A 26652-nucleotide genomic window follows, 5' to 3' on the forward strand; every position below is an offset into this window, starting at 1 on the left:
TAGCAGTTTCACACAGCTGGTGGTCAGACACCCTGGGAAGTAGGCTGTGGGTGTGGTCGGCGCTCATGATTCTGGAGTAGAGAGAAGTTAGAGGAAGTACCATTTTAACTGGACTGCTAAAGCCGTGCCTGCATAGAGCTGGCCTTTGATTTCCCTGCCAAGAACTAATGTTTTCACATCTTACTTTCAACTGTGTCCTGCTGCTGCTGCTGCTGCTACTTGCAAGTAAGTGTGGGCTGGTACCTTTTCAGTTAGAGAAAGATGATTTCACAGAGGGCAAGACATAGAAACAAGATGGGCATAGTGGCACTGTTTGTAATAGCCTATGTTTGGAAGCAACCTACATGTCAACAGTGGGAGGCCAGGTAACTAAATTTCATGTGTCTATGATGCAAGCAGGGAGCCTAACTGAACAACCTGATATAGATGTCAGCAATCACAATGCTACAGAGCAAATCAAGATGTCCAATTATGTGTGCAAGCATTGCCAGGGAACAGCAGTGTGTGCATATTTTTTTAATGTTTGGGCTCCAGGAAGGGGAGCTAGATGATGGGAAGAATCAGGAGAGGGAGTCTTGTATCTTTCATGTGGTTTGAATACATTGTCATGTAGATGTGTGTGTTGTTATAAAGGGATTTACTTTAAACTTCAATATAACATATGCGGAGTTTGAAATACGCAAGCTATGAATGAGGATTAGGTTACCTTTCTTTTTTTTTTTTAATGAACAGACAACTAGCCCAGATAGGTGGGCTATTTTTCTGGCCAACAGTTCCCATTTTTCTGATGGTTGACTCCATTAGCCTAGGTTCTTTATCTTCAAAAAGCTGTTCACAGTTCTCTTTGAGGGCTGAAAAGAGTGTTTGTTGGGGGTAGGGTGGGGTCAAGGGCCCACAACATAAGGGCACTGAGAGAAATGCAAATTCTCATGTTTCATTCTCAGACCAATAGAGGCAGATATTTTAGGGAATGAGCATAGGTTGTCCAGTCTGGCCTCAAACTCACTGCAGTTCTGCCATAGACTCCTTAGTATAGGAATTACCAGCAGTCATCATTTTCTGGCCTGTTAATTTGTTTTTTGAGAGATGACTTCATCACTCAGGCTAGCCTGGAACTTGCTCTATAGTTCAGCCTGGTCTCTAACTGGGATCTTCCTGTCTCAACCTGCCAAGCTCCAGAACTAGAGACATGTGTAATCATAGCAGGTGTTTGAACAAGGCTCTCTACTTCCTGTGATGTCAGAGAATCATTGGCACAGTCAATCCTACTCCCAACAGGGCAGCTATAGTTCCCTCTTTTATTCTATGATTCATTACAAATGGACCCACTCCCTCACTGTCTGCTCCTCCTTCCCTCTCTGTGTAGGGTCTTTGGAAGACACATTTATTGTCGAGGTCGGCAAGAATGCATATCTGCCCTGCAACTACCCTATTCCTAGCTCTGGGATACCAGTGCCTGTGTGCTGGGGCAGGGGACCCTGTCCTTGGTCACGGTGTGGCAGTGGAGTTCTCAGCACTGATGAAAGAAACGTGACATATCAGAAATCCAGAAGATACCAGCTAAGGGGGAGTTTCCTCAAAGGAGATGTGTCCCTGACCATAGAGAATGTGACTGTAGATGACCGTGGGACCTACTGTTGCAGGGTAGAATTCCCTGGTCTAGGGAATGATAAAAAATTAGACCTGAAATTAGACATTATACAAGGTGAGTAGACCTTTCCATGTTCTCTTTGTCTGTACGAATTACCTGTGGATCATGACATTATAATAAACACATGGATTATTATTACCTCTGACTTCCCTAGCTACAGTCCTAGGGGTGGGATGGGAAGACCTAGGATAAAGAGGCCTCACCTGTGAAGGCCAGTGACATACCTTCCATGTGTTTTCATACTCAAGGATGCAGTCTAGAGGAAGGGAAGGAAGGCCTAAACCAAAGGTTCAAGACCCTGCCTGATCATTAGGTCACATGGAAACTTAGTTTTCAAAAAATGATTTTTCATTTAAGTTTTTCATGATACATTTTGATCATTCTCTTTCCTCTCCTCCAACTCTCACCAGTCTCCCCACCTTCTTACTCACACAATTTTATGCTCTGTCTCTTAAACACACACACACACACACACACACACACACACACACACAAATAAAACAAAAACAAAAAACTCACCAAAAGTCAAAACAGACAAGTAAAACCAAAAATATGAAAGATATCAAACAAAAAGTTTACAAAGTCAAATGGAGTCTATTTGTATTGGCCAACTACATAACTACATGGCAAGGGCCTGCTCTTGAGTGTGGCTGGCACATCTCATGACACTCCACTGGAGAAAACTGGATTATTCCTTTCCTAGACGGTATCAATTACAAGTATCTTCTTAGTTAGGAGCAAGAACCCATGTCTACTTCCCCTGTCAGTGCTGAATTTTGTCTGGGTTGAGTCTGTGCATGTTTTGTGAGCATTGTTGTTGTCTCTGTGAATTCCTATGTGCAGCAGTTCTGTTTGGTCTGGAAGACACGGTTTTCTTGGAGTCATCCACTACCATCCACTGCTCTTACTATCTTCCTACCTCCAGCGGCATTACCATATCTGGAGGTGGATACTGAGTTTCCTATTTTTTTTTTCTTCACAAAAATCTACTTCAGGTAAGCCAGGAATATGGACCACAGGGTTGTAAGTGTGTGTTAAGAAGTGTTTATGTGCATGTTCTTGTGTTTTAAGATTTGTAATAGATAAGGTTATGTATATAGATCATCAAAAAAAAAAGCCTGAGTTTGACTCCCCAGCACTACACAAATAAAACGATTTTATAGCATGAACCTTAAGGTTGTATGGAGCAGAGTTCAAATCGACTCTCCTTCTAATTGTGTAACATTGGAGCATAATTTCATGTATGATCTCTTTAGCTGTAAAGTATAATTAATGTAGTTGACTATCACGTCGGTCACTGAAAGGATTCTACAATGCGAAATTTATGCAGAGCTTTAGTGTGGCCTCTCATGTAGTTGTTAGTTCCATCACTAATTAGACTGTAGCAATGGCAACCACATCCTGCCATGGTTACGCATCTGAAATGTGTGCTGTACTCTCTGTGAATGTGTCCATGTAGGTCTGAAGGTGAGGACCTGAGTCTCTTCATTTCTCACCTCTCACATGTTCTCTGCTGTTCTGTGGATTTCCTGACTGACAGCTGTATTCCTGGGCTGGGGAGAGGGTTCAGTGGGCAAACTCACTTACTGCCAAGCCTGGTTACCTGAGTTTTGCCTTTGCAACACACATGGTGAATGGGCAGAACTCACTCCTGAACATTGTTCTCTGACCTGCACACTTCCCTCTCCCCAATAAATAAATGTAAAAAAATTCCTGACCCTTAATATGTTTTTCTGACTCAAGCCAAGTTCAGTCCGCCTGCATCTGCTCATGGAGACCCTGCTACAACTTCTCCAAGAACCCTGACCACTGAGGGAGACGGCACAGGTGAGACATGAGCACAGGTGTATGTTTTTAACGCTGTCTCATTTCATAGTTTTGAATGTGATAAACAGCTAAGAAGATCAGTTTTTGCTCTTGAGATATTGTTTGAGATGAGTGAGGTCATGGACACACATGTTGGTCCTTGGGTTAGGAACCTGTATAAGTCACAAACTAGCCAAGTGACCTGGGCCAAGGCCTTTCAGTTCCTTCTTCTTCTGTCCAAGGGGTGACACAGAGGCCTCTGGATTTCCTGTCTCAGGAAAATGACACCCCAGTCTCCACATGGAGGAATTATTTTGGATATCCACAGATTTTGCTATACAAAGAAAGAGAAATATCTACTATTGCCATCATTTCATTTAGAAAGATAGTCATTTGTGGTTGGAGAGATGGTTCATCTGCTAAAGGCTAAGACTCACAGCCAACAAAGACTTCATTTTACTTAAAAAGTTTTAATTTTATTACATTTTAATAAATTAATCTATCTCTGTGTGTATGTGTGTGTGTGTGTGGTCATGTGCCATGGATGGCATGTGGAGGTAAGAGAGAAACTTGGAGGCACTTGCTGTCTCCTTTTACTGTGTGAGATGAGGGAACTGGACTAAGGTCTCGGGAAAGTACCACTATACATGGGTCATTTTGCTGGCCCTTACTCAAAATTTCATTTTAAAAATCTTTTAACAAGAAATGATGCTATCTTAGTTAGATATTAAGTAAGCTTAGTGTAATGGATTATTGTCTTTGTTATTTTCAGATTTATGCTGGGCTGGCACGGTTGCTTATATTTGAGGCTAAGGGATTGAGCTGGATACAAACCATCAGCTTCCTCAGATGTCAGCCTCATAAGGAGGAGCTAAATTCTTGCTAGGGTCAAGGTTGGGAGCTGTCCTGGATGTCAAACAGGACAGAAGAAGCTGACCTCAGAGCACATCTTATTTCTGGGTAGAGTTTCACTCTTAAACTCTGTGAAGCTCTTTTCATCTTTCAGTAACGGGAGAGAAAAATAGGCTAAGTTCCATCTCACAAGCTACATCACCTGGGATTTCAATAAGAAAGTGAGTCGATAATAGTTAGTCCAGTGTCTGGTTACAGTGTGTTCTCAGGGTCCATTAGCGCCTGTCACCAATCCTGTCAATAGGCCAGAGGCAGACTGAGAAAATGGTTCAGTGATGCAGTGACAGTAAACTGGGCCGTAGATCCAGCTCTTCTGTAGAGTTGTCCCAATTATCTGAATCTTAGGTTTCATGTGTCATGAGCAAAGTTCCTCTCTAAAATCCTGCTTCTGGGTTGGTGTGTTAGTGCAGCAGGGAAAGCCACTTGCCACCAAGGCTGTCAACCTGAGTGGATCCCAGATCTCCAAATGGTGAACCTCTCACAAATTGTCCTGTGACCTCCATATGTACACCGTAATATGTCCACTGGTACATACAGGTGTGTGCACTCGCACATGTGTGCGCACGCACGCATGCACACACACACACACACACTTGCAGGCATGAACATTAAGATAAAATAAAATAAAACTCTGTTTTTTCATCTGAAAATGGCAAAATAGTGGTACATATACATATTATTGAGATTAGGGCCAGTCATGATGGCTCACACCTTTAATTCCAGCACTTGGGAGGCAGAGACAGAAGGATCATTGTAAATCCCATGCCAGCTTGATCTACATAGCAAGTTCCAGGACAACCAGGGAGAGAGAAAGAGAGAGAGAGAGAGAGAGAGAGAGAGAGAGAGAGAGAGAGAGAGAGAGAGAGTCTTGTCACATAGGTCAAGAATTGCAATGGTGGGGAAGCAGAAGTGAGATTTCCATTTCAAATATTGCATGTGGCAAAGATTCCTGTTTACTCTGAAGTTCCTCTCCTGTGGTTTTTATGCTTTAAATCGCTTTCAGGTAATGAAAACAAAGCTGGAGCTGTTTTTTTTTTCCTCAGATAATTTTAAGCTGTAGTATTTAAACCATAGTCAGTTAGGCTCAGATTATGCATACTGAAGAGTTTAGATATTGAGGGTTCATGAATGTGACTGTGACTTTTCACAATCTGGCTCAGGCAGCCACATGAATGGGTTTTCCTGGTTTTCTGGAAGGTGACATCTGTTTGTTTTCACCACGCAGTGTCCACAGGCTCTCTTGCTCCTGTCATGATTGTGGCCTTGCCCCCTCTACCTGGTGTAAATTAGTACAGCCGTTGGCTAGGGAGCAGATGAAGAAGGAGAGATGGAGAGATGACAGCTGGCAGATGAGCCATGTGACTCTCCTCATGTTGGTGACATTGCTGGGCAAAGTTGCTGACCGAGGGCCTTGAAGTTACAAAAGAGGCTTTAAAGCTGTGTGAGCCTACATGGGAAGGCACCTCACGAAGCAGGTGTAACTCTCGTTCTCGGTGTCTTTCCTTGTCAAAAATGACTGACAGTCTCTTTAGAACACTTGTTTTACTTTTATTTTTTAATTTAATTATGTTTTGATTGGTGTCTATTTATTGTATGGAGAACAGGTTTCCTGTTTTTTTTTAAAAACAAAGCAAAAAAATCCACAGGTTTCCTAAAGACATTTTTATTCAAGGAGATCACCAATTCTGAAAATATTCATCCTTCACTCACTCCCTCTTCTCCCCACCCACATTAGTTCACTTCTTCCCCAACATAATCTCTCGTTTGTTTCATTCTACATGTTTAAATGATTTTATCCATCTGATCCGAGACAGAGGGAGGAAGAAATGGGGTGAAACTATATGCCCTCAAAACCCACCCCATAGTGACATACTTCCTTTAGCAAGGCTTCTAAAGGTACCAATATTCTCCCGAAAACATCACCACTAACTGTGGAGCAAGCATGGGGAGAAACTTCTCATGCAAACTACAACAGCGCTTGTATACAATCTAGGATTCACTAAAAATAGAAAATGCACTTACTTGTTTTTCTGAGTGTGTATGGTTTTTGTTTTGTTTTGTTTTTTGGTTTTCCTGAGACAGGGTTTCTCTGTGGCTTTGGAGGGTGTCCTGAAACTAGCTCTGTAGACCAGGCTGGTCTGGAACTCACAGAGATCCACCTGCCTCTGCCTTCCGAGTACTGGAATTAAAGGCGTGCACCACCAACGCCCAGCTATGTATGAGAGGTTATTTTACTTAACATCATCACCAGTTTCATCTATTTTCCTACAGAGACCAAAATCTCATTCTTCTTTGTGGCTGACTAACACTCCATTGTGTGTGTATGTGTGTGTGTGTGTGTTTGTGTGTATACACCCATGTAATATTTTCTCGGTCCATTCATGTATTGATGGGCACCTAAGCTGACACTGTAACTTGATTATTGTGAATAGTGCAGCAATAAACATGGATGTGCAAAGTTATCTCTATGGTGTGTTGACTTAGAATCCCTGAATGGTTTTATTTTTAGAGGAATTTTTTTTTTTCGAGACAGAGTTTCTCTGTGTGTAGACCTGGCTGTCCTGGAACTCACTTTGTAGATCAGGCTGGCCATGATTTCACAGAGATCCGCCTGCCTCTGCCTTCCAAGTGCTATGATTAAAGGCATGTACCACCACTGCTCGGCTTTATGTTTTAGATTTTAGGGTTTTCTTTTTATATTATTATTTATTTTTGAGGAACTTCAGTACTGATTTCCTCAGTGACTGAATTAATTTACATGGTCACCAACAGTGTAAGGAATTCCCTTTCCTATTCTTCCTTGCTAGCATTTGTTTGTTTGTTTGTTTCTCTGTGTAGCCCTGGCTGTCCTGGAACTCACTCTGTTGACCAGGCTGGTCTTGGACTCAAAGGTCCCCCTGCCTCTGCTTCTGCCTCCTGGGTGCTGGGATTAAATGCGTGTGCCACCACCTCTCAGCTTTATTCATTGTCTTAATGATAGCCATGTTGACTGGAGTAATGTAAAATCTCATTGTTAGGCCAGCATGTTGCCACCAAGCCTGATTGAGTTTGGTTCCTGGAGCCTACCCACATGCTGGAAGGAAAGAGCTGAATCCTACAAGTTGTCCTCTGATTTCCACAGCCATACCATGTGCGCATGCACACTCGAGCATGTGTGTGCACGCACACCACACACACACACACACACACACACACCATAAGTAAATAAATATATCAACAAGAGTATATAGTTTTAAATTTCATTTAAGTAATTTAAAGGATGCTGAATAATTTTTTCTATTCTTGTTAACCAAGTGTATGTTGTCTTTTCCTGTAATGAGCAATATCAACCCACTTTTTGTTAAGTTGTTTTCTTTTGTTAAGTTGGTTTTAGATGTTTTAGTTTTTGAAATTTTCTTTTTTTATATATTCTAGGTATTAATCCTCTGTGAACTATATAGCTAGCAAAGATTTTCTCTCATCCTTTAGGCTGTCTCTTCGTTATGGAAGCTTTTTATATTGTGCAATATCACCTGTTAGTTCTTGTTTTAATTACTATGCTTGGGGTCCTTTTGAGAAAATTTTGTCTATACTGGTAAGTGGAAGTATTTCCATGTAAGTTTTGATGATTCACTTCTTATATTAAGTTCTTTGACCCATTTTGAATTGATTTTTCTACTGAATGAGAAATAAAGGTCTAATTTTGTCTTTCCACATGTAGAAGTCCAGTGTCTCTATCACTAGTCATTAAGGGGGCTGTCTTTTCCTCCAGTGTGTGTATTGGGCATGTTTGTAAAAGCAGGTGTCTGTAGCTGTGTGTTTTGTTTGTAGGCTCTCCATTCTGTTCAATTGAGCTACCTGTCTGCTTTTGTGTTACTGTGATGCTGCTTGTCACCAGGTCCCTGTAAATAACTTGAGATCAGAATTGCTATTCTATTAGGGTCTTTATGAGTTTGGGGATTTTTCTCCATTTCTGAGACAAATGGTCACTGGGATTTTGGTGGGGATTGAATGGAATCTGTACACTGTTTTTGATAAGATAGATATTTTCATATTACTTCTACTGATCTATGAGAAGTCTTTCTGCATTCCGGTGTTTTGTGGTGAAGACCAGAGTGCTGAGCAAAGCCACTAGTTAGCCATAGAGGCCAGGCAGTGGTGGTGCACACCTTTAATCACAGCACTCAGGAGGCAGAGGCAGAGGCAGAGGCAGAGGCAGAGGCAGAGGCAGAGGCAGAGGCAGAGGCAGAGGCAGAGGCAGAGGCAGAGGCAGAGGCAGAGGCAGAGGCAGAGGCAGAGGCAGAGGCAGAGGCAGAGGCAGAGGCAGAGGCAGAGGCAGAGGCAGAGGCAGAGGCAGATGGATGTCTGTGATTTTAAGGCCACCCTGGACACACCAGAGTGATCCAGTCTAAAAGAGAAACAGAGTCTGATGATTATGGCTCACACCTTCAATCCCTGTACTTGGGAGTCACAGGCTTTTAATCCCATTACTAGGAAGGGATATGGCTGGGAAGAGAGAGAAATATTAGGCAAGAGGAGACAGGAGCACACACGCTACAGTGTTTTCTTCAATTTCTTTTTAAGTGTTGATGATAGAGCTCTTTTACTTCCTTGGTAAGGTTTATTTGTAGGTATTTTATCTTAGTGCTTTTAAAAGATTTTTAAATTTATGTTTGTTTTCTGTGTGAATGCTTTGCTGGCATGTCTGTGACTGCACTGCTTGCGTGTCTGGTGGGCATGCAGGCTAGATGACAGCTTCAGATTTTTTTGAACGAGAGTTACAGAAGGTTGTGAGGCACCATGTGGGCTCTAGTAACCAAAACCAGGTCTGATGCAAGAACTGCAAATACTCTTAAACCCTGAGTCATGTCTCCAGCCTCTGTATTATTTTGATTTTAAAGACAGTGTCCTACTAATGTAGCTCTGAGTGTCCTGAAACTCACAGTATAGACCTGGGTGGCCTTAAACCCACAGAAATCCACGTGTCTTCCAAATGCTGGGGTTAAAGGTGTGAACCACCACACACAAACGGTATATTTTGTTTTATGAAGCTATTGTTAATAGACTGTTTTCCTGATTTCTTTCTCATTGTATTTGTCATTGGCACAAAGACAGCCATGAGTTTTGTGTATTGATTATGTCCCTACTGCTTGCTGAAAGCATCAACTAACTCTAATAGTTTTCTGGTCCAGTTACAAACACTATTGTGTCATCTCTATTTTCTATTTGTATCCCTTTTGTTTCTTTCTCTTTTCTTACTGTTCTAGCTAGGACTTTCAAAAATTATATCAAGTAGTAATGGAGAAAGTAGACACCCTTGTTGATGAAATTTTCTGTCCTGCCTGGTCCCACAGCCCTGTTTAGTCCCAAATAAATACACAGAGACTAATGTTAATTATAAACTGTTTGGCCGATGGCTTGGGCTTATTATTGGATAGCTCTCGCTTAAATATTAATCCATTTTTATTAAACTATGTATTGTTATGAGGCTGTGGCTTACCCATAATATTCTGGCATGCTATTCCTTTGGTGGCTGCAAGGCATTGTTTAAATTCTCTTAGTTTAATTTTGGTAGGTCATATGCATTTAGAAACCAATCCATTCTTTTAGATGTTCAGTTTAGTGGAATACATGCCTAAGCAGGTCATAATGATTTTCTAAGTGCCATTTTTAGCTATTGCAATGTCTCCCTTTTTTCTCTAATTTTGTGCATTTGGGTCTTTTGGTTAATTTGGCCAAGAGTTTCCTGATTTTGTTCATCTTTCTATTGATTCTTTGTACTGGTACTTTTGATTCTATTTCATTAATTTCTACCCTAATGTCTCTTGTTTCCATATGCTATTTTTGGGGTTAATTGCTCTCCTTTTTCTAAGACCTTGAGGCACATTATTAAGCTTTTACTCAAGTTTCTCCGAATTTTTTTTAAATGTAGGGCTTCACGTAGCTAAAGCTACCCTCCTATAACTGCATTCATTACATTCTGCAGGTTACATTGTATTTCATTTTTATTCAATTTGAAAATTTTATTAATTTCCCTTCCAGTTTCTTTGATGACCAATTCATCACTCAGACCTGATTAATTCATCACTCAGTCATTCATTTTTCCTGAGTTTGTTTTTTAAGGACAATTATTTTCCCATACTGAATGAGATAGTTCCTTAAAAGTGTTTGGCAAAATGCCTGACCCCTGGTAAACTGTAGCAATAGTTTCCATTTGAAAACAACTAAATACCTTAGCAATGAGTAAAGGTTAAACTTTTTCAAAAGTATTGTGTCTTTGAAAGTCTAATTAGAATATGACTGTATGTTATCAATGTTACTGGACTGCTGTCACTCATTGAACCTCTGGACAAAACCAAGGACATATTCAGTGTAAGTCTTCCAAACCAGAGTCTCCATTTCTTACAACATTGGTAGTGAATAAAAAGAAAAAAGAAATAAAAGGAGGACATGACTACTCCTAGGTATGGTGGAGGAGAAGGCTTATTACAGATAAGAGGAAAAACATAGCCAGAGACAGAGACATCTGAGAGAGTCGAGAGTGAACATGACCCTGAGTAGGGCCATGTGAAGAGAGGGCGGAGGAGAGACGGGGAAAGCCAGGGCCAGGAAACCAAGATGCCAGCAAGGTAAAGGGTAAAAAAGGACTGGCATAGCTAAACGGGTTGGATTATATAGGAAAGGCAGCCCAGGTCCTGGGTTAGAGAGTCCAGGGTAGGGGGTGGAGCATGCCTGCTATTTCTTGTAACAGGTAGGAACTGAGGGATGCTGGGAGAACCTAGCAGCCAGGTCCACTTTGGGATGTTTAATAGGCACCTCAGGCATTTGTCTGGGATTTAAGACCTAACAGATAATGGGGTTCATGTCTATGTGAAAGTACATCCGTCACACTGAGATTGGTTTGCATGCATGCAATCAGTGTCTTTGTTGATCTTCTAATTATTGTGGAGCTTATGGAGATGAATTAGTACCGAACAGGATTACTAATAAGTTTAATTTTTTTCTTTGATTTGGAGTTAAAAACATTCTTAACTATTGTCTACTTCCTCTCCTTTGTATGTGTGTGTGGCAGAGACACAGACTCTGGGGACCCTCTATGATAAAAATCGAACAGTAAGTAACTTTGGTGTGTGTGCTAACATTGTGCTTGGCTGTAGACTTCCTTCATGCCACTAAGCTTCTTGGCTTCACACTCTGTGGTTTTCATGTGTTGGCAATGATAGGTCTGACTGTACAGACCTGTTAATGCTAGAAGTAGGACATGAGCGTGAGATTTCTGGCACATGCTAAGTGTGGAAAACCACCAAGAAGAAATAAGCATCCATCTTTCACTACTATGTGTCACTGTGGAAGGTTCCTTGACATTCTTTTCTGGTTTGCCACTTCAGTTGGTTGTGGTTTTGAGATGAGGTGTCATGTAGCTTGGGTTGGTCTTGAACTTATTATGCAGCTAAGGATGATGGTGAACTCCCCATCTTCCTACCTCCTCCTCCACTGTGCTGGGATGCCCAGCTTAAATTTTGTACTTTTTAAATTCATTTTTATGTAACAAGACACCACTCAGGAATACCCAGAGGCAAGAATTCATGTACTGAATTATTATGTACTGAACTAGACAGGGAAAAGGCCACTAAAAAGCCAGCTAGCAGTAGCAACTACAGTGACTGGACATTGAGATTTCCCGAGGGTAAAGGCACTTGCCACCCAACCTGACTGCACAAGAGTGATTCTTAGAACTCATGGTGGAAGGGGAGGAACTGATTCCTGACAGTTGTCCTCCAATCACCATTCCTGTGCTGTGTACCATGGTATGGATGTACACATATGTATGTGCACACACATACTAATAATCTGTAGATAAGGATGATAAAAACAACTCTTTAGGACTGCGTCTAGAAGCCTGCATTTATCTAATCCAGTCTCTTGTTTGTGTGCTCATGGTCAGTGCCTGCCATCTTGTGTGTTTGTCTCTTCCTTCTTTGAGATAGAGAGCACATCCAGAACTTCTGTTGCCCATGAGTGCTTAACCCATAGTGCTTGTACACAGGAATCCTGCTTTCACAGAAGCAATGTGTAATGATCAAATGGAGAATTTAACCTCTGAGATTTGCTGTCTTCATTGTTTATTGTATTGTTTTAAATGTAGTTTTCATTTATTCTTAGATTATTTTGTACTTGAATAATACAATGTATTTCAGTAATACTCACTTCATCCCCCCTCCACCTCCTCCTAGGTCCCCCTCATGTCTCCTCCTGAGTTTGTGTCTTCTTCTTGTTGTTGTTTATAACCTACTGAGTCTAATTAGTGCTTCCCATAAATGCATGAGAATTTTGGTGCTTTTGAAATAGGGTCTTGATATGTATTCCAGGTTGCCCTCAAATTTGCTACTTTCCAGCATTAACCTCCCAAGTTCTGGGTTTATGGATGTTCAGCACCATCACTGGTTCACTTTTTTAAAAAGTTTCTTTACTATTATTGTCTTTGAAGGTGGAATGTGGGTTTATATTTTAGAACTAGAAGGATGTTCTATTTGACTCCCTGGTATCAGAAATGAGAGAAACAGCAGTAGTATTTACCACTGACTGAGTGTTCATTAAGAAACAGGCTCCATGCTAACTTTGCCAGTAACTCCACAGGAGTTCTTGGGGATGTGAGATTTGAACCGAGGACTGTGTGAGCTGCAAGGTCATGGCTATTGCAGCACTGCTTTTCTGAGAGAATACAGGTTTCCTTGAAAGACTTCAAACATAGGCACTCTGGAACTCCCTCTGAATACACACTTTTGAAACGATAGGATTCCACTATAAAGCCTCTGTAGGGATGGGTGCAGGTGGGGTAAAGAATGACTTCTATAACCACAGCACTGAAGGGAGCATTTTATTTCCTTGTTAGCTACAAACATTAAGCTAACCCATTTCATTCCTTTGGTGGCTAAGAATAGTTTAGAAGAAGGCAGATCAAGTGTTTGTGTGTGTGTGTGTGTGTGTGTGTGTGTGTGTGTGTGTGTGTGTGCTTCATCATTCCTGTAACCCCAAACCATAAAAAGAGTGGTCTTCCTCCTGAACCTATGAGACGTGATGAGCATGTGACCAATTTCTGGACATCTCAAGCTTGGCTCCCATTTTCTGTCCCCCAGCAGATTTCCACATGGGTAGATGATATGAAGGACTCTGGAGAAACCATCAGAACAGCTGTCTACATCGGAGTAGGGGTCTCTGCTGGGCTGGCCTTGGCACTTATCTTTGGTGTTCTAATCCTTAAATGTAAGTTGCTGGATGTTGCTCCTTTTTCTTTCTGATGAAGAATGGTTACCACAGGAACAAGCACAAGCCTAGATAACAATACAACTTTTAAAGTAAACCTGATGGTGGTTAGACTAGGCAGTCGTTTGTTCCTCTAGGAGTTGCCAATTCAGAGAACTCATAATCATTCGAAGTTTCTATGTGTCAGGCTGACACTATGCTAAATGTTTTACAGACTTCTGAGTCATCATCAATGATACAGTAGGTAGTACTATTCCTTCCTTGTTTAGGGAAGAGGGAAATAGAGCTTTGCTGAGAGTAGCTGAGTTCTCCAAGTTTCACCAGACCTTCAAGAGCAGCAGACAGCAAAAACTGGCTATCTTTGTATACAAAAACTAATCTTTGGGCAGGTGGTACGGCTTAGTGTGTTAAGGTGCCCGCCACAAGCCTGATGCCCTCCAGAGACCCACATGGTGGTAGAAGATAATGGGTTTCTTCTCTCAGACTATCCTCTGGCCTCCACATATGAATTGAAGCATTTGGGTACCTTTCTTTTCCTTCCCGTTCCTGCCCTACGCTCATCTTTTCCCATCTCCACCCTCTCTCTAATTGACTGAAAGAGCTACTCTATTTAAACCATAAATATACCCGTGCTTATTAGGAAACACAACAACACACCTTATTTCTGTGTGGGTTCCTATGTTACTTCTCAGGCACCTCTCTTTAACACTGAACCATGACTGGGATTCTAGAACTATGGTTTCTCCTCACAGTGGTCAGCACACATGGTTATTTGTCTTTATTTAAATAGACAACTTGGGGTCTGGGTATGTAGTGCAGTTGTACTTCTGATCCTCCTGCTTCTACCTCCAGGGAGTTCTGGGATTACAGAATTTACATGCCATATACACTCATATGAGCTTGCCCAGAGACTGCAGTAAACACTGGGAACTGATCACCTGAACATGAAATCTAGAAGCTATTAAGTGATGACAGGAGAAGTAATAACATGAACTACTTTTAGAGTTCTTCTAAGACCTAGAAATTAGGAACTTTTGTAATTTAGGTAAAAGATAAGGAGATAGGTGGGTATTCCTCCCTTGGAATCCTACCCCATATTGGGAGTTAATTCTCTCTTTTGCTTAATAAACCCATGCTCATTCTTTCTTTAAAAGAGTCATGGGTGAAATCTAATGTACATATAATTGCTAACTTTCAATGCACATAGGTTCCACATCTGTGGACTCAACCAAAAAGTAAAAAATTAGTGAAAATTATTTATACTTAATATGCATAGACTTTTTAATCTTCCAAAGAAGGTAGCAGCTATTTAACTATAGCAATTATATCATGCTAGATATTATACACCATCTAGAGATCATTTAAAGTGTGTGGTAAAATGTGACAGGTATTAAAGGTGTTTTATACAAGAAATTTGAACACACTTGAATTTTGGTGTTTGTAGAAGTTTCTCGACTAACCACAGTGGATTTAAAGGGACAAAGGTTAACATAGAGGGTTGTTTTAAGGAATAAATCAAAACATTCTGTTCAGTTTATAATATTTTCCCTAGATGTTGTGGGTAGCAATCTGACAGATGAGGTGGCCTGCACTTTAGTCATGACATTATAGGCACAAGCTGGTTGGGAAGTACTCATCAATCCTCTGCCTGTTGAGTGGACTGACTTAGATGATCACCCATGCTTCAGTCCTACTTAACCTTCTTCAACCCTATCCCAATCAAGGATATCAAAGATCTATTTCCTGTGCCAAGTCTTCATCTATTCATTTATATTTTTCCTCTGAATTGCCAATCTTACTTCTATCCTTAAAGAGTCACAGACACAATTTTAATTAATCCCCAGTTCCTTCCATTTTCCTAATGGTCATGGATAGCTTTGCCTTTATTGTGGTTAGTATTTCTGCAGTAATATCCCAGGTAGACTCCATACTTTGTTCTAAAGTGTCTTTTCTTGGCTTTGGAAACACCATTTTCTATATTTGATTGGTCAGTCCTCCCCATTATTTAGATATTTCCTCTTCTGCCTGGTGTTTAGAAGTTGAAGTTCCTCACGATTTGGACTTTTTCTCTTTGTAAACCTTCTACTTTGTAACATATATTCTGGGACTTAAATAATCTCTTTAATCTTTTTAACTCTTGAAATGTTGGTGCAGCTTGTCTCTCTGTCCAGTTGGTAGATTCACTTTGAAGGTTCATACACTCATATGTTAGAAACAAGGCTCCTGAGTCAGTATTCCATTCAGCAGGACGCAGCTGTCAGGCCCTGGACATTTCCATCATTTGCCCTCCTCTCTCACTGTTTATGCCAGAGATGCAAAAGTCATCCCAGAACCCTCTCTTTCAACATCTTAATATGTAATCAACTTCAGTCAGAGTCTCTGTGCAAAATATATCTAAGATTGCTTCATTTATTTATTTCTCCTTCTAATCAGTTCTTTATACAGTATCCATATCATACTCTCATTAATGATACAGGTCTTCCTGTCTCATCCGTCCAAATTCTCTTTGTTGTTGTTTAGTTGATTTGTTTGGTTGAGATGGATCTCAGGCATTGCTTGCTTGCCTTGGATACTTGATCCTAGTACCTCCACATCCCAGGGACGGGGGGTTGAAATTACAGAGTAGTAATGGAAAAGATCTTCAGGACCAAGCCTCAGCTCAAATTTTTTGGGGGACCACTCTCTTGTTCTAGTCACAGTTTTGGTTTTGACACCCATGCAGTCTTTGCGGAGCGTTCTCTGTTCCTGTAATATTTCTCCTAGCTCTTGACATAGGTGACTCATTCTTTTCCTTTGTAATAGACCTCAAAAGTCATGTCCTAACGTTCTCATCTAACCTTCTCTAGTTTTGGTTTAGTATGGTGCTGGTTTTATTTCATAACACAGTATAATTTGAAATTATTTTCTGTCCTTCCTCTCCTCCTTCCCTCTTTCCACTCTTCCTCTCCTCCTTCTTTCCTCACTCAGATGTGTGTTTCATGGAGTCAGAGCTCACAACTCCCGCTGTATGTCCTTGGTGCCTACCAAACTGCAGCACACACATGGGATAATTCTCATACTGTTTGTTAAGGAAGAGCCCCACATCATCACTGTTAACATAGTCCCAAGACATTACTGGCAGGTTGATTTAATTTGTTCTAAGGCATGACCAAATTTCACCAAGCAACTCTCATCTCCAATCAGTCCATTTTATTTCTTATTTCAAATTATCTTAGGAAAGCATTAATTGCTTTCTCTTCCACCTTTACCTAGGGTATTCTTATAAGAAAAAGAAGTTACAGAATTCAAGGTAAGAATGATGGAAGAGGGAAAAGGGTATTGGGGACCACCTAATATCATATGATTTCATTCTTCTGAGAAGTTCTTACTCAGAGCTTTGAAATCTTAGCTTAGACTTCCTTTGTTTATGAAATGAACAATGTACATTTGCCCTCCTGTACATTTAGATTCCTCAGTTCTAAAGCTGAGGTGTATAGTTGCCATCTAATTACTAACAAATACTTATTTATCTCTAATTTCCAGTGACCTGAACCTTTAACTGATTGAGTGTTTACTATTTTCATGGTGTTACCAAAATGAGAGAGAGAAACAAAACAAAACAAAAACAAAAAAAACCAAACATCAACAAAAAACACATCTCAAGCTACTATGGCTGGGGTTTTTATAGCCCTTCCTGGGCATTTCCTACTGTGACAGTGTGGTAGGATGACCTGGGCACTAAAGTTGCTAATATGGGACATATCTAAAGGAAATTAATCAGGTTATTGGGGTGGAGCCTGAGGTGGTATTGCTCTCAGAGCTCTCAGAGCTCTTCAGGTGACCCTCATCATTACTTCATTCCTGACTGCACACACACACACACACACACACACACACACACACACACACGGTGCCTGATAAACACCAGTGATCAACTCTAATGAATGAATGGTCCAGGGCTCCTCACAGCTGTCCTGCAGCAGGGCTCTCGCTCACCATTCCCATTTCTAGAGTTGAGGAAACTGAGGCACAAATTTTACTAAAGTATAACATCTATGGATATGTGTATTTTGTTTACTATTGTAGTCTACAGATGCACAGGATGGTGTGTAACTCTCTTGAATTAAAATTCATATATATATATATATATATATATATATATATATATATGAATGACACCAAAATAGTATTGGGAAGAGGAGGAGGGACACAAGAGATGGTGATGAGCTGTGTATGAGCAGAGTACAGAATTTAGAGCTATAAAAAGGTTGTCATGACACCCATATTTTGTGCAATAGTACTAAAAACATTTTTAAAACCCCACCCAAATGAGCAACCAACCACAAACCAACCAACCAACCAACCAACCAACCAACCAACCAACCAACCAACCAACGAACAAACGAGTTTGCCCAAGTCATGACGTTGGGAAGAAACAGAATTCCAACTCCAGTCTGAGTGTGTTTCTAACACATTCACACCTTCCTCTTTAAACTGTTGGGGCTCACAGAGAGTTGAGACAACAGTGCAAGGGACAGGAAACCACTTCGGCTTCAACTATTCAACACTTGGAACACCTGTGTTGTCTGTTCTCAGTGAGCTCTGGGCTTTCTCTCAACCACTCTAAGCATGTTGAATGTGTCTGGACACATCCCAGACACTTCAGCCTACAACTCCTAGGACTAGGGACCTATGGTTTAAATACCTAAGAAAATTAAGAGTAGTTATATGCCCTTAATTGTTCCCCACATTACTGCCTGGGTTTCCTTCAGGGAGCATCCTGTGAAGGGTCATGAGTGTCAATTGACTGCTGTCATCAGTGAAGACTACTCTTTTAACTCTACTCTCTGACATCTGGGCATTCTTCTGTCAACTGCCGCATTTCATTTTCACAGCCTCATCACACTGGCCAACCTCCCTCCAGCGGGGCTAGTGAATGCAGGAGCAGGCAGGAATCGATCCGAGGAAAACATCTATACCATCGAGGAGAACATCTATGAAATACAGAATTCAAATGAGTACTACTGTTACGTCAGCAGTGGGCAGCCATCCTGACCATCTCTGGGCCATCACTTTTTAAGGCTGCTCTTCATTTCTGACTTTGGCATTTTCCTTTCCTATGAAATATGTCACCTGAAAAGTTTTGGGGTTTCTATCCACAGCCACCGAGAAAAGTGTTCCTGTTTCCTAGGGATAATTAGTTCACAAGGGGATTCACCTGTAACCTATGCTATATTAAAATACACCAACCCAGAGACTGCTAATAATGGATATTGAAGCTCACATGTGCTTTCATACATTAGGAGTGCTTAGTCTGATGTCTCCAGAGCACTGGGACATTCATGATTGTGATATGTCCACAAAGCTCCTGAACAACAAATAGGGGGAATATTAGTCTAAGATAGAAAGGTGCGAGTCTCTGTGGATGCAGGCAATCTAAAGTGGCTACTGGTTTTTCTAGAGATTTCTGACGTTGAAAGACTAAGAAAGAGCCAGGTGACAGATGCTTATAATTACTTAACTTGGGAGACTGATGCAGGAAGATCCTGAGTTCAAGACCAGTATGGGCTATGATGGTGAGCCTTTTGTGTTAAAAACAAAAGACAAACAAACAAGCAACCCTACCATGGGGCTGGAGAGATGACTCAGGCAGTGAAGTGCTTGTTGTGCAAGCATGAGGAATCTGAGTTTGATCCCCAGAACCCACGTGGAGAAGCCAGGCATGCTAGTGCATTCCTCCAAACTTAGAGATGGGGAGGTGATGGACAAAGCAGATCCCTGGGGCTTGGTTGCCAGGCAGCTTAGCCTAGTTGCTAAGTTCCTACTCACCAAGAGCCCCTGACTCAAAATAAGGTGGGCTGTATTCCTGGGTTCCTGAGGAAAGATAAAGGAGGTTGTCTTCTGGTCTTCACACACATATGTGAATGTACCTGCACACACACACACACACACACACACACACAACACACACACACACACACACGAAAGAAATGAAGGAAGGATCAGAGCAGGACTAGACAACAGTGAAGGAATTATGCCTAAGACTAGGAACCCCCTGAACATGTCCACCACACACAGGGGTTTATTAAAAAATGAACTTGAGTTCAGGGGGTCACCCAGCAGCACTCCCGTGCAGTGAGTGGGTGAGAGGGGTGCCCAGAACCAGCAGGAGGAGTGAGCTTATAAAGGGAAAAGCCATAAGCTAGGGGAGTGCAAGCCTTGGGTGTGTGCTTCCTGGGTCGATTGGCCCTGGGGTTAAGTAAGCTTTTGGAAATTTCCATTAGAACATCTAATGACCTATTGGGGTATCTGGTGACTGTGATAAGACGTCTGTTTCCTCAGTGTCAGGCTGATTCAGCAGGATGTGGGGGTCCTGGAACGACTTTTAGCTGTTTGTTTGTTTGTTTTTTCCCTGTGAACTGGGTTCAGGGTCTGGTCAGCAGCTTCTCAAGATGGTGTCAAGCCTAAAACGGAGTTAGTCTTGCCTGCTGGTGCCTGGCCTCTGGAAGGTTCTATCTGGGCCTGCTGCCTCTCTATAATGTGTATTTCTACGATTCCCCTCTGTCTTCTGTGTGGGAGCATACAGTACAGATAGTACAGACCTGTAATTAATTCCATCACTCAGAAGGCTGAAGCAGGGGCATGAAGAGTTTGTGAACATTCTGTGCTACATAACCTTCTTCACAAAAAGAAAACGTTCATCACCAGCCTGTGCCTATAAAAGGAAACTCTCTTTGCCAAAGACAAACCTTGACTGTTGTGTCCTCAAAGGGAAGTGCCTCTGGCAACTTCTCCATTCACAGAGGAAACTGGAGTTGTGTTTTTCACAGAAGAAGAACCGGTGACTGGGACATTCATTTTGCTTCCTGACAGAAAGAAGGCAGATGCCTGGCGTCAGTGTGTCTAGTCAGTCAGCCTCAGTGGTCATCAACCCTAATATCCAAGCTGGTGGAGATCAATTTTTGTCAGGCTTATAATGGTGTGCTCCATGCCTTGATGGGTGTGTAATGTAACAGAACCTAATTCAACAGCCCTGAGTGGAAAAAATCAAATGAGCAGAAAGATAGCTTTGTTGAAAGACTTTTTGCACTGGAGAGCACTATGTAGATCAGACGACATTTGTACATCAGAGGACACAGGCATCAGGCATCTGCTGTTTGTACGAGTTTTTCTTGTATGGATTTTGTTGTTTGGGCTACATCTATCTAGTTTGGGGAGGTACTGGCTTTCTTAGGTGGGTATGGAAGGGAGATCAACTGACAAAAACCAATTAGAGGTAATGGCTTTCATGCAGGTGAGGAAAGTAATCACAAATGTTTTAAAGTTATGAAACTGTACTGGGGAAGGACTTTAAACTGAATCAATGGTTTCCTCCATCAGTCTTCTTGTTGGACAAAGATTTTAAGCATGGATACAAAGATGATCACTGTATTAGTATTTTCGGGGGACTTTTTACATCAGTGGGGGGTGGTTGATTGCATGGTATAATAGTTTATTGGTTGCTAACTTGATAGGGTCTAAAATCACCTTGGAGATGAATCTCTGGCCGTCTGTGAGGCACTTTCTAGATTATGGTAGTTGAGGTGGGAAGACCCACTCTGAATGTGGGTGGGGTCATTCCATGGGCTGGTGTCTTGATAAAGCAAGTATAGCACCAGCATCCATCTCTTTCTGCTTCTTAACTACCATTGCTATGTGACCAGCAAGTTCTTGTTCTTATTACGGTGTCTCCCCACCATGATGGGCCATGTCCTCTTGACTTACAAATCAAAATAAATCTTTTCCTTTTAAAGGGATTCTTGTCAGGCATTTTGTCATAGCAACTGGAACACTCACTAATGCACATGGTATGGATACGGTTAAAAAAAGAAGCATTTAGCTTTTCTGAGAGCTTTTGCTGTTTGAATTTTGGTTTTTGAGGTAAGGTCTCATATCTCAGACTGCCCTTGAACTCATCAGGGTGGCCTTGAACTCCTAATCCTCCTGCCTTTTCCTCCTGAGTTCTGAGTCTGCCTTGCCTATCAACAAACACTTTAAAGTAGTTGTAAAGTGCAGGTACTTTGGTACTGGGACAATAGAATGAATCACATTTCTGGCCTTGTGAAATGTCTAGGTGATTGACAGGAGGAAAGATCATATCCATTCATTCAGTAGATCTTTATTAGTAATTGCTTCCTGCTGGACACTGTTTAGTCTCTAGGAACAGCAGAAAACACAATCAAAATCTCTACCACTAAGTTTGTACTGTAGCCAGAAGATAATGCTACATTTTTAAGTCAAGAAAGAATGTTCTAGAATTGTATATTTCTCTGTTTAGCATATGGAAAAAATACCTAAGTCAGTAATTATACCATAAGGTATTTCAGTTTTTTCCTTTTATATACTTTATTAAAATTTTGAGTATTTTTTTGTTTTCCTTTGTTTGTAAAAGTTAAATTAAGCATTATAGCAATGTTCTCTTGTTTCTGTTCTCATCAAAGAAAATAGGTCAAGGTCAAGGGCACCAGAAGGTGACAGCAAGCTGGAATTAGAACCCTTAATTTTAGACCTGTAGTCACTTAGATTCAAGTATTTGAGAGGGAGTTGGTGGGTGGCACAGGAAAAGATGAAGGATACAAAGGAGATAGTATAAGTGGCCCAGGAAATGGCAAGGGGGTAGCTTAAAGCCTTTCAAAGGAAGAGGGTGGAGAGACGGCTCGGTGGTTAAGAGTGGTTGCTGGGCAATCATGAGGACTAGTGTTTGGAACTCAGTTCCTATGTAATAAGACAGGAGTCTACTGCAAGTCTGTAACCCTAATAGAGAGGGGTGGAGATAAGAGGATGGCTGAGGTTTCTTGGCTTCCAGCCTAGCAGAGAAATAGGAGAATGGCTGATGCTATGGTGTAATAGTTTATATTGACTGCTAGCTTGACAGGGTCTAAGATCGCCTTGGAGACCCATCTCTGGCCATGTCTGTGAGCTATTTTCTAGTTTGGATTAACTGAGGTGAGAAGCCCCATACTAAATATGGGTGAGACCATTCCGCATGCTGGTGTTCAGGGAGAGACTCTGTCTCATGGAAATAGGAATAGAGGAGGACAGATTCCCTCTTCTAGTCTTTATGCATGTGCTGAGGCACATGTACTGCATACGCATGTGCATGTGTACACATGTACATACACAGAGCCACAACCACAAAAAAATCTTTAAAAATGTAACACAAATCCACAATATGAAAAATTGAAAAGAAGCCAATATATAGAAATAAATTCAAGAGACAGACAGGGCAGCCAAATTAAAAATGACTAAAAACAAACAAGCAGCAAGGGGTAGAGGGAAGGGCTAATGGAATGACTCAGTGAAGACCAAATGATTGGAGTTGGGTTCTCAAGCCCCTGTCCACTTGAGTTTGATCCCTGAAGCCCATGGTGAAAGGAGAGAACAGACTCCTGAAAGTTGTCCTCTGACCTCTTCTTTCATACTGTGGCATTCATGAGCTTATGTTCACATATACTCATCATATACATGCAATAATAAAAAGCTAAATAAAATTAAAAAAATCAAACCTTACAGCAAGTTCAAGCCTGTCTGGGATTCATGAGACCTTACCTCAAAACAAAACCAAGAATAAAACCCTCCAAAAAGCAAGAAATCAAAGACTGGCAAGATGCCTCAGCAGTTAAACACATTTGTTCATGGGGTGTGGTGGAGCACTTCTGGGATCGCAACATTCTGAAGGTGGAAGCTGGAAGGTAAGAAGTCCAAGGTCATCCTTAGTTTATTCAAGGTTATTCTTTGTATGAAGAAAGATCAGAACCAGTCTGGGCTACACAAAACCCTGTTTCAGAGAAAGAGAAAGGGGGAGGAGAGTGATTGTGTAGCTTGCCTTTACAAGTACTTACAAGTTTCCTATTAGACCAGACAGGTTCTGAGAAGGGGGGTTTCTCAGCCCATGACTTATAGATGTGAAATTCCCAAGACAGAAATTGTAAGCAGTTCGGCGGATTTTCTGGTAACAGCAAGTCAATTTATATGAATAATTTCCCCCTTTAAAATAAATACAGCATGTGCTTGTGGAAATAGCTTGTTGACATTTATGAAAATACTACACAGCTTGCAGTAGGATGTTGTCATTTCTAAGCTTATGACTTGAGTTTGAGAAATGTAGTCATTGTATAATACCACCGCCAGCAGTATCCAACATCACTATCAAACAACAATGGGACTTGGAGCTCAGATGGCCCTCATGCCTACTCCCAAAGGTGATCTATAGACTTACAGAAAGGGAGCAGAGCCCAGCTATATCCCCAGATTTTTAAGCAAATGATCTGGATCCTTCTGGAGATGAATAGAGATGCCTTAGCCGTTCTGAGATCTCCCATGTTTCTGGGCTTCAGCTAAGAAGTGGTGAGAGCAGGAGGAAGGTGACCATTTTATCTAGGAGGTCTTAAGACTGAGGAAGACTTAGTTTCATTTGTTTTTCGCCAGAGACCTTTGCAAAGAGGAAGTATGAGTCACAAGTGTTCTAGATCCTCTGTGTCCCGGGTTAGCTGTATCTACTGCTGTTAGAAATAAAGGTCACTTAGGCTAGCAAAGTGGCTCAGTGGGTAAAAGCACTGACTCCTAAGGCAGATGACTTGACTTGGATCCCAGGGATACATACGGTCCAAGCTGTGCTCTGACCGCCAAAAGACCTGTGGCACACACACACACACACACACACACACACACACACACACACACACACACACACACACACACACACAATATATATATATAAATCAACAAATGTAATAAAAAATAAAGGTTATTTCAAGTCACTTTTGTAAATTTGTATACTAATCTTTTCTGCTAATGTGATTTTTCTTCTTCCAGAAAATAATGAGGTTTTTATTTTTTTTTAATGGGTTATTTAACTATTCACAGGCAGTAATGGCACATCAGGCTAAAGTTGCTAATTATTTTACCATGATAATTATAGGCGTGTCGCTTTTGAGTTGTTTTGCTACAACTTTATATTTTATATAATTTATAAATTGACAAATTGTCCTTTGTAATTTGCGCCTATTGTTTGAACTTTGACGTCCTTTTTTCTTTTCCTCTTTTTTGGTTTATAGACTTACAAGTACTTGCTGTGTACACTAGACTGGCCTGGAATTTGCTATGTAGTTCAGCTGGATCTCAAGCCCGCTGTAATCCTTCGTGTTTAGCCTCCTGAGTGCTGGGATTAGAGGCATGCACCCCCACACTAGATCCCATTCATTTTAAATCATGTAAACCTCCTAGCCTCTGCATTCCCCACTAAAGCTCCCCCCTCCCCCCGTTCTCCCAAGGAGTGACCCTTAGCATTGCTTTGTACTTCTAGACCAGGACTGTCCAGTAGAAGCCCAATGTGGGGCCTACATAAGTGATTTTTGAGTTTACTTTCCTTTGGATCAGCCGTGGCACAACCAAACACCCGCCCTGTTCTGTGAGTGCAGCTCAGCTGCACGTGGCTATTCTGTGGCTAGACTGTCCTTGAACTCAGAATATAGTGGAAGATGACCTGGAACTCTGGCTCTTCCTACCCCAACTCCATTGTTGTGGACCCAGCTGTGTTCCACTCTGATGGGCTATAACGATTTTCTGGGGATTTTCTTGTCTCTGTCTCCCATTTCCTAGGAGAAACAGAGGGATGACAGAGTACCCTGCTTTTGTCAGAGCAGCTATGATTAACTTACTATGATTCCCAGATGCCTGAAAAATATTGTAGGTATGAGTGATTTTGCTCCTAAACTACAGGCTCAGATCACAATAACTTTTCTCTTAGCTAGATTTTTAAAACATGGCTTATTATCTATCACGATACAATGTTGAACTTGTATTGACCCCCTACCTCTGTCTCCTGAGTGCTAAGATTACATATATGTGCCACCCACACCCACCTGTGCTGTCTTAATAGTAATTTTCCTTAACTGAAGACTGTTTTGCTTTCAATGTATTATTTTTATAAACTTAATTCATTTGTTTATTTAAACAAGTTAAACATTTTAGAGACTCCCTCAAATATAGAGTGCAGTGTGGATAAATTTGTTATTCCATTGCAGAGGTGTCATCACTACTAAGGCTTCTGTAGGTGTGTTACTTTGTGTTGTGTCTGTTTCTAATTTGAACTTTACTTTTTGTTAATAAAAGATTTTTAATCTAAAGGAAAAAAGGAATCTGTCTCATAAAAAAGCAAAACAATAACAACAAAAAAGATTTTTAATCTAAAGGAAAAAAGGAATCTGTCTCATAAAAAAGCAAAACAATAACAACAAAATAATGGTGAGAATATAACTCAGCGGTATACTTACATAAATAAATAACATACAAAGATTATGTTAATCTATACTGAAATATTAAAAATAAAGGTTACAAAATATAGTGGAAAAGACAAACTTGGTGTTGTATACTTGAAATCTAACACCCTAGAACTGGAGCCAGGAGGTTCAAGAATCTAAAAAGATCCTCAGCTACATAGATACTTGAGGTTCCGGGCTAAATAAGACTTCATCTCAAATCAAATAAGTGAAAAATCCACTCAAGCCAACATCAAAAAGTACAGTTTATGTTTACACTGGAATTCCCCTATTCTCTGTTCTTCTCATTAAGCCCCTCTCACTCCCCAGGAGTTATCTGTGTAATTGCTCAGTACTTGTAGACCAGCACTGTCCAGTACTATTACAGCAAGAACTACACAAGCAGTTTTAAGGTTTTGCTCTCTGTATTAAAAAGAAACATATAGTAGGGCTCAAGAGATGGCTCAGCAGTTAGATGTACTTTCTGCACAATGATGAAGGCCAGACTGAGCATCCCAGCCCACACATAAGAAGGCACATCCCCAAGAACACCTGTGCATCCCAGCACCCACATAAGAAGACACTGCCCCAAGAACACCTGAATCCACTCTCTGGGGATGGTGGGAAGAGACTGGGGAATTGCTCTACCTTTATGGTTTCCAGTTTACTGATAAAACATGAGCCCCAAGTTTTTGGAGAGATCCTGACTCAAAGGAAGGACAGGAGATACCCTCATCTAGCCTGTGTGTCTTTGTATACATA

At 41.1% G+C, this 26652-nt stretch overlaps 1 protein-coding gene across 5 annotated transcripts; it reads left to right on the forward strand.

Moving 5' to 3' along the window:
* Nucleotides 1-25766, forward strand: Havcr2 (hepatitis A virus cellular receptor 2). 5 transcript variants are annotated; one of them, XM_021228274.2, is made up of 7 exons: nucleotides 3-225; nucleotides 1367-1705; nucleotides 3395-3478; nucleotides 11421-11461; nucleotides 13486-13612; nucleotides 16865-16901; nucleotides 24688-25766. In XM_021228274.2, exons 1-7 carry the CDS (start codon nucleotides 168-170, stop codon nucleotides 24713-24715), a joined length of 714 nt encoding a protein of 237 aa, XP_021083933.1. In that variant the 5' UTR covers nucleotides 3-167; the 3' UTR covers nucleotides 24716-25766. The 5 variants fall into 5 exon arrangements, with proteins under 5 accessions (XP_040604428.1, XP_021083933.1, XP_040604427.1 ...); XM_040748493.1 differs by lacking the exon at nucleotides 24688-25766 and adding an exon at nucleotides 18487-21383 and having other exon boundaries at nucleotides 4-225; nucleotides 13489-13612; XM_005071890.4 differs by lacking the exon at nucleotides 24688-25766 and adding an exon at nucleotides 18487-21383 and having other exon boundaries at nucleotides 5-225.
* The last annotated feature ends 886 nt before the right edge of the window (nucleotides 25767-26652 follow it).

This window comes from Mesocricetus auratus, unplaced genomic scaffold (assembly GCF_017639785.1).
Source record: "Mesocricetus auratus isolate SY011 unplaced genomic scaffold, BCM_Maur_2.0 Super-Scaffold_100007, whole genome shotgun sequence".
Classification (NCBI taxonomy): Eukaryota; Metazoa; Chordata; class Mammalia; order Rodentia; family Cricetidae; genus Mesocricetus; species Mesocricetus auratus.

Bases quoted from the DNA above. Each gene is read 5' to 3' on its own strand.
- Havcr2 (XM_005071890.4), top strand. From the start codon at position 168: ATGTTTTCACATCTTACTTTCAACTGTGTCCTGCTGCTGCTGCTGCTG. The intron at 1,706-3,394 runs GTGAGTAGACCT...TTCTGACTCAAG, and splicing joins GAAATTAGACATTATACAAG to CCAAGTTCAGTCCGCCTGCA. The intron at 3,479-11,420 runs GTGAGACATGAG...TGTGTGTGGCAG, and splicing joins CACTGAGGGAGACGGCACAG to AGACACAGACTCTGGGGACC.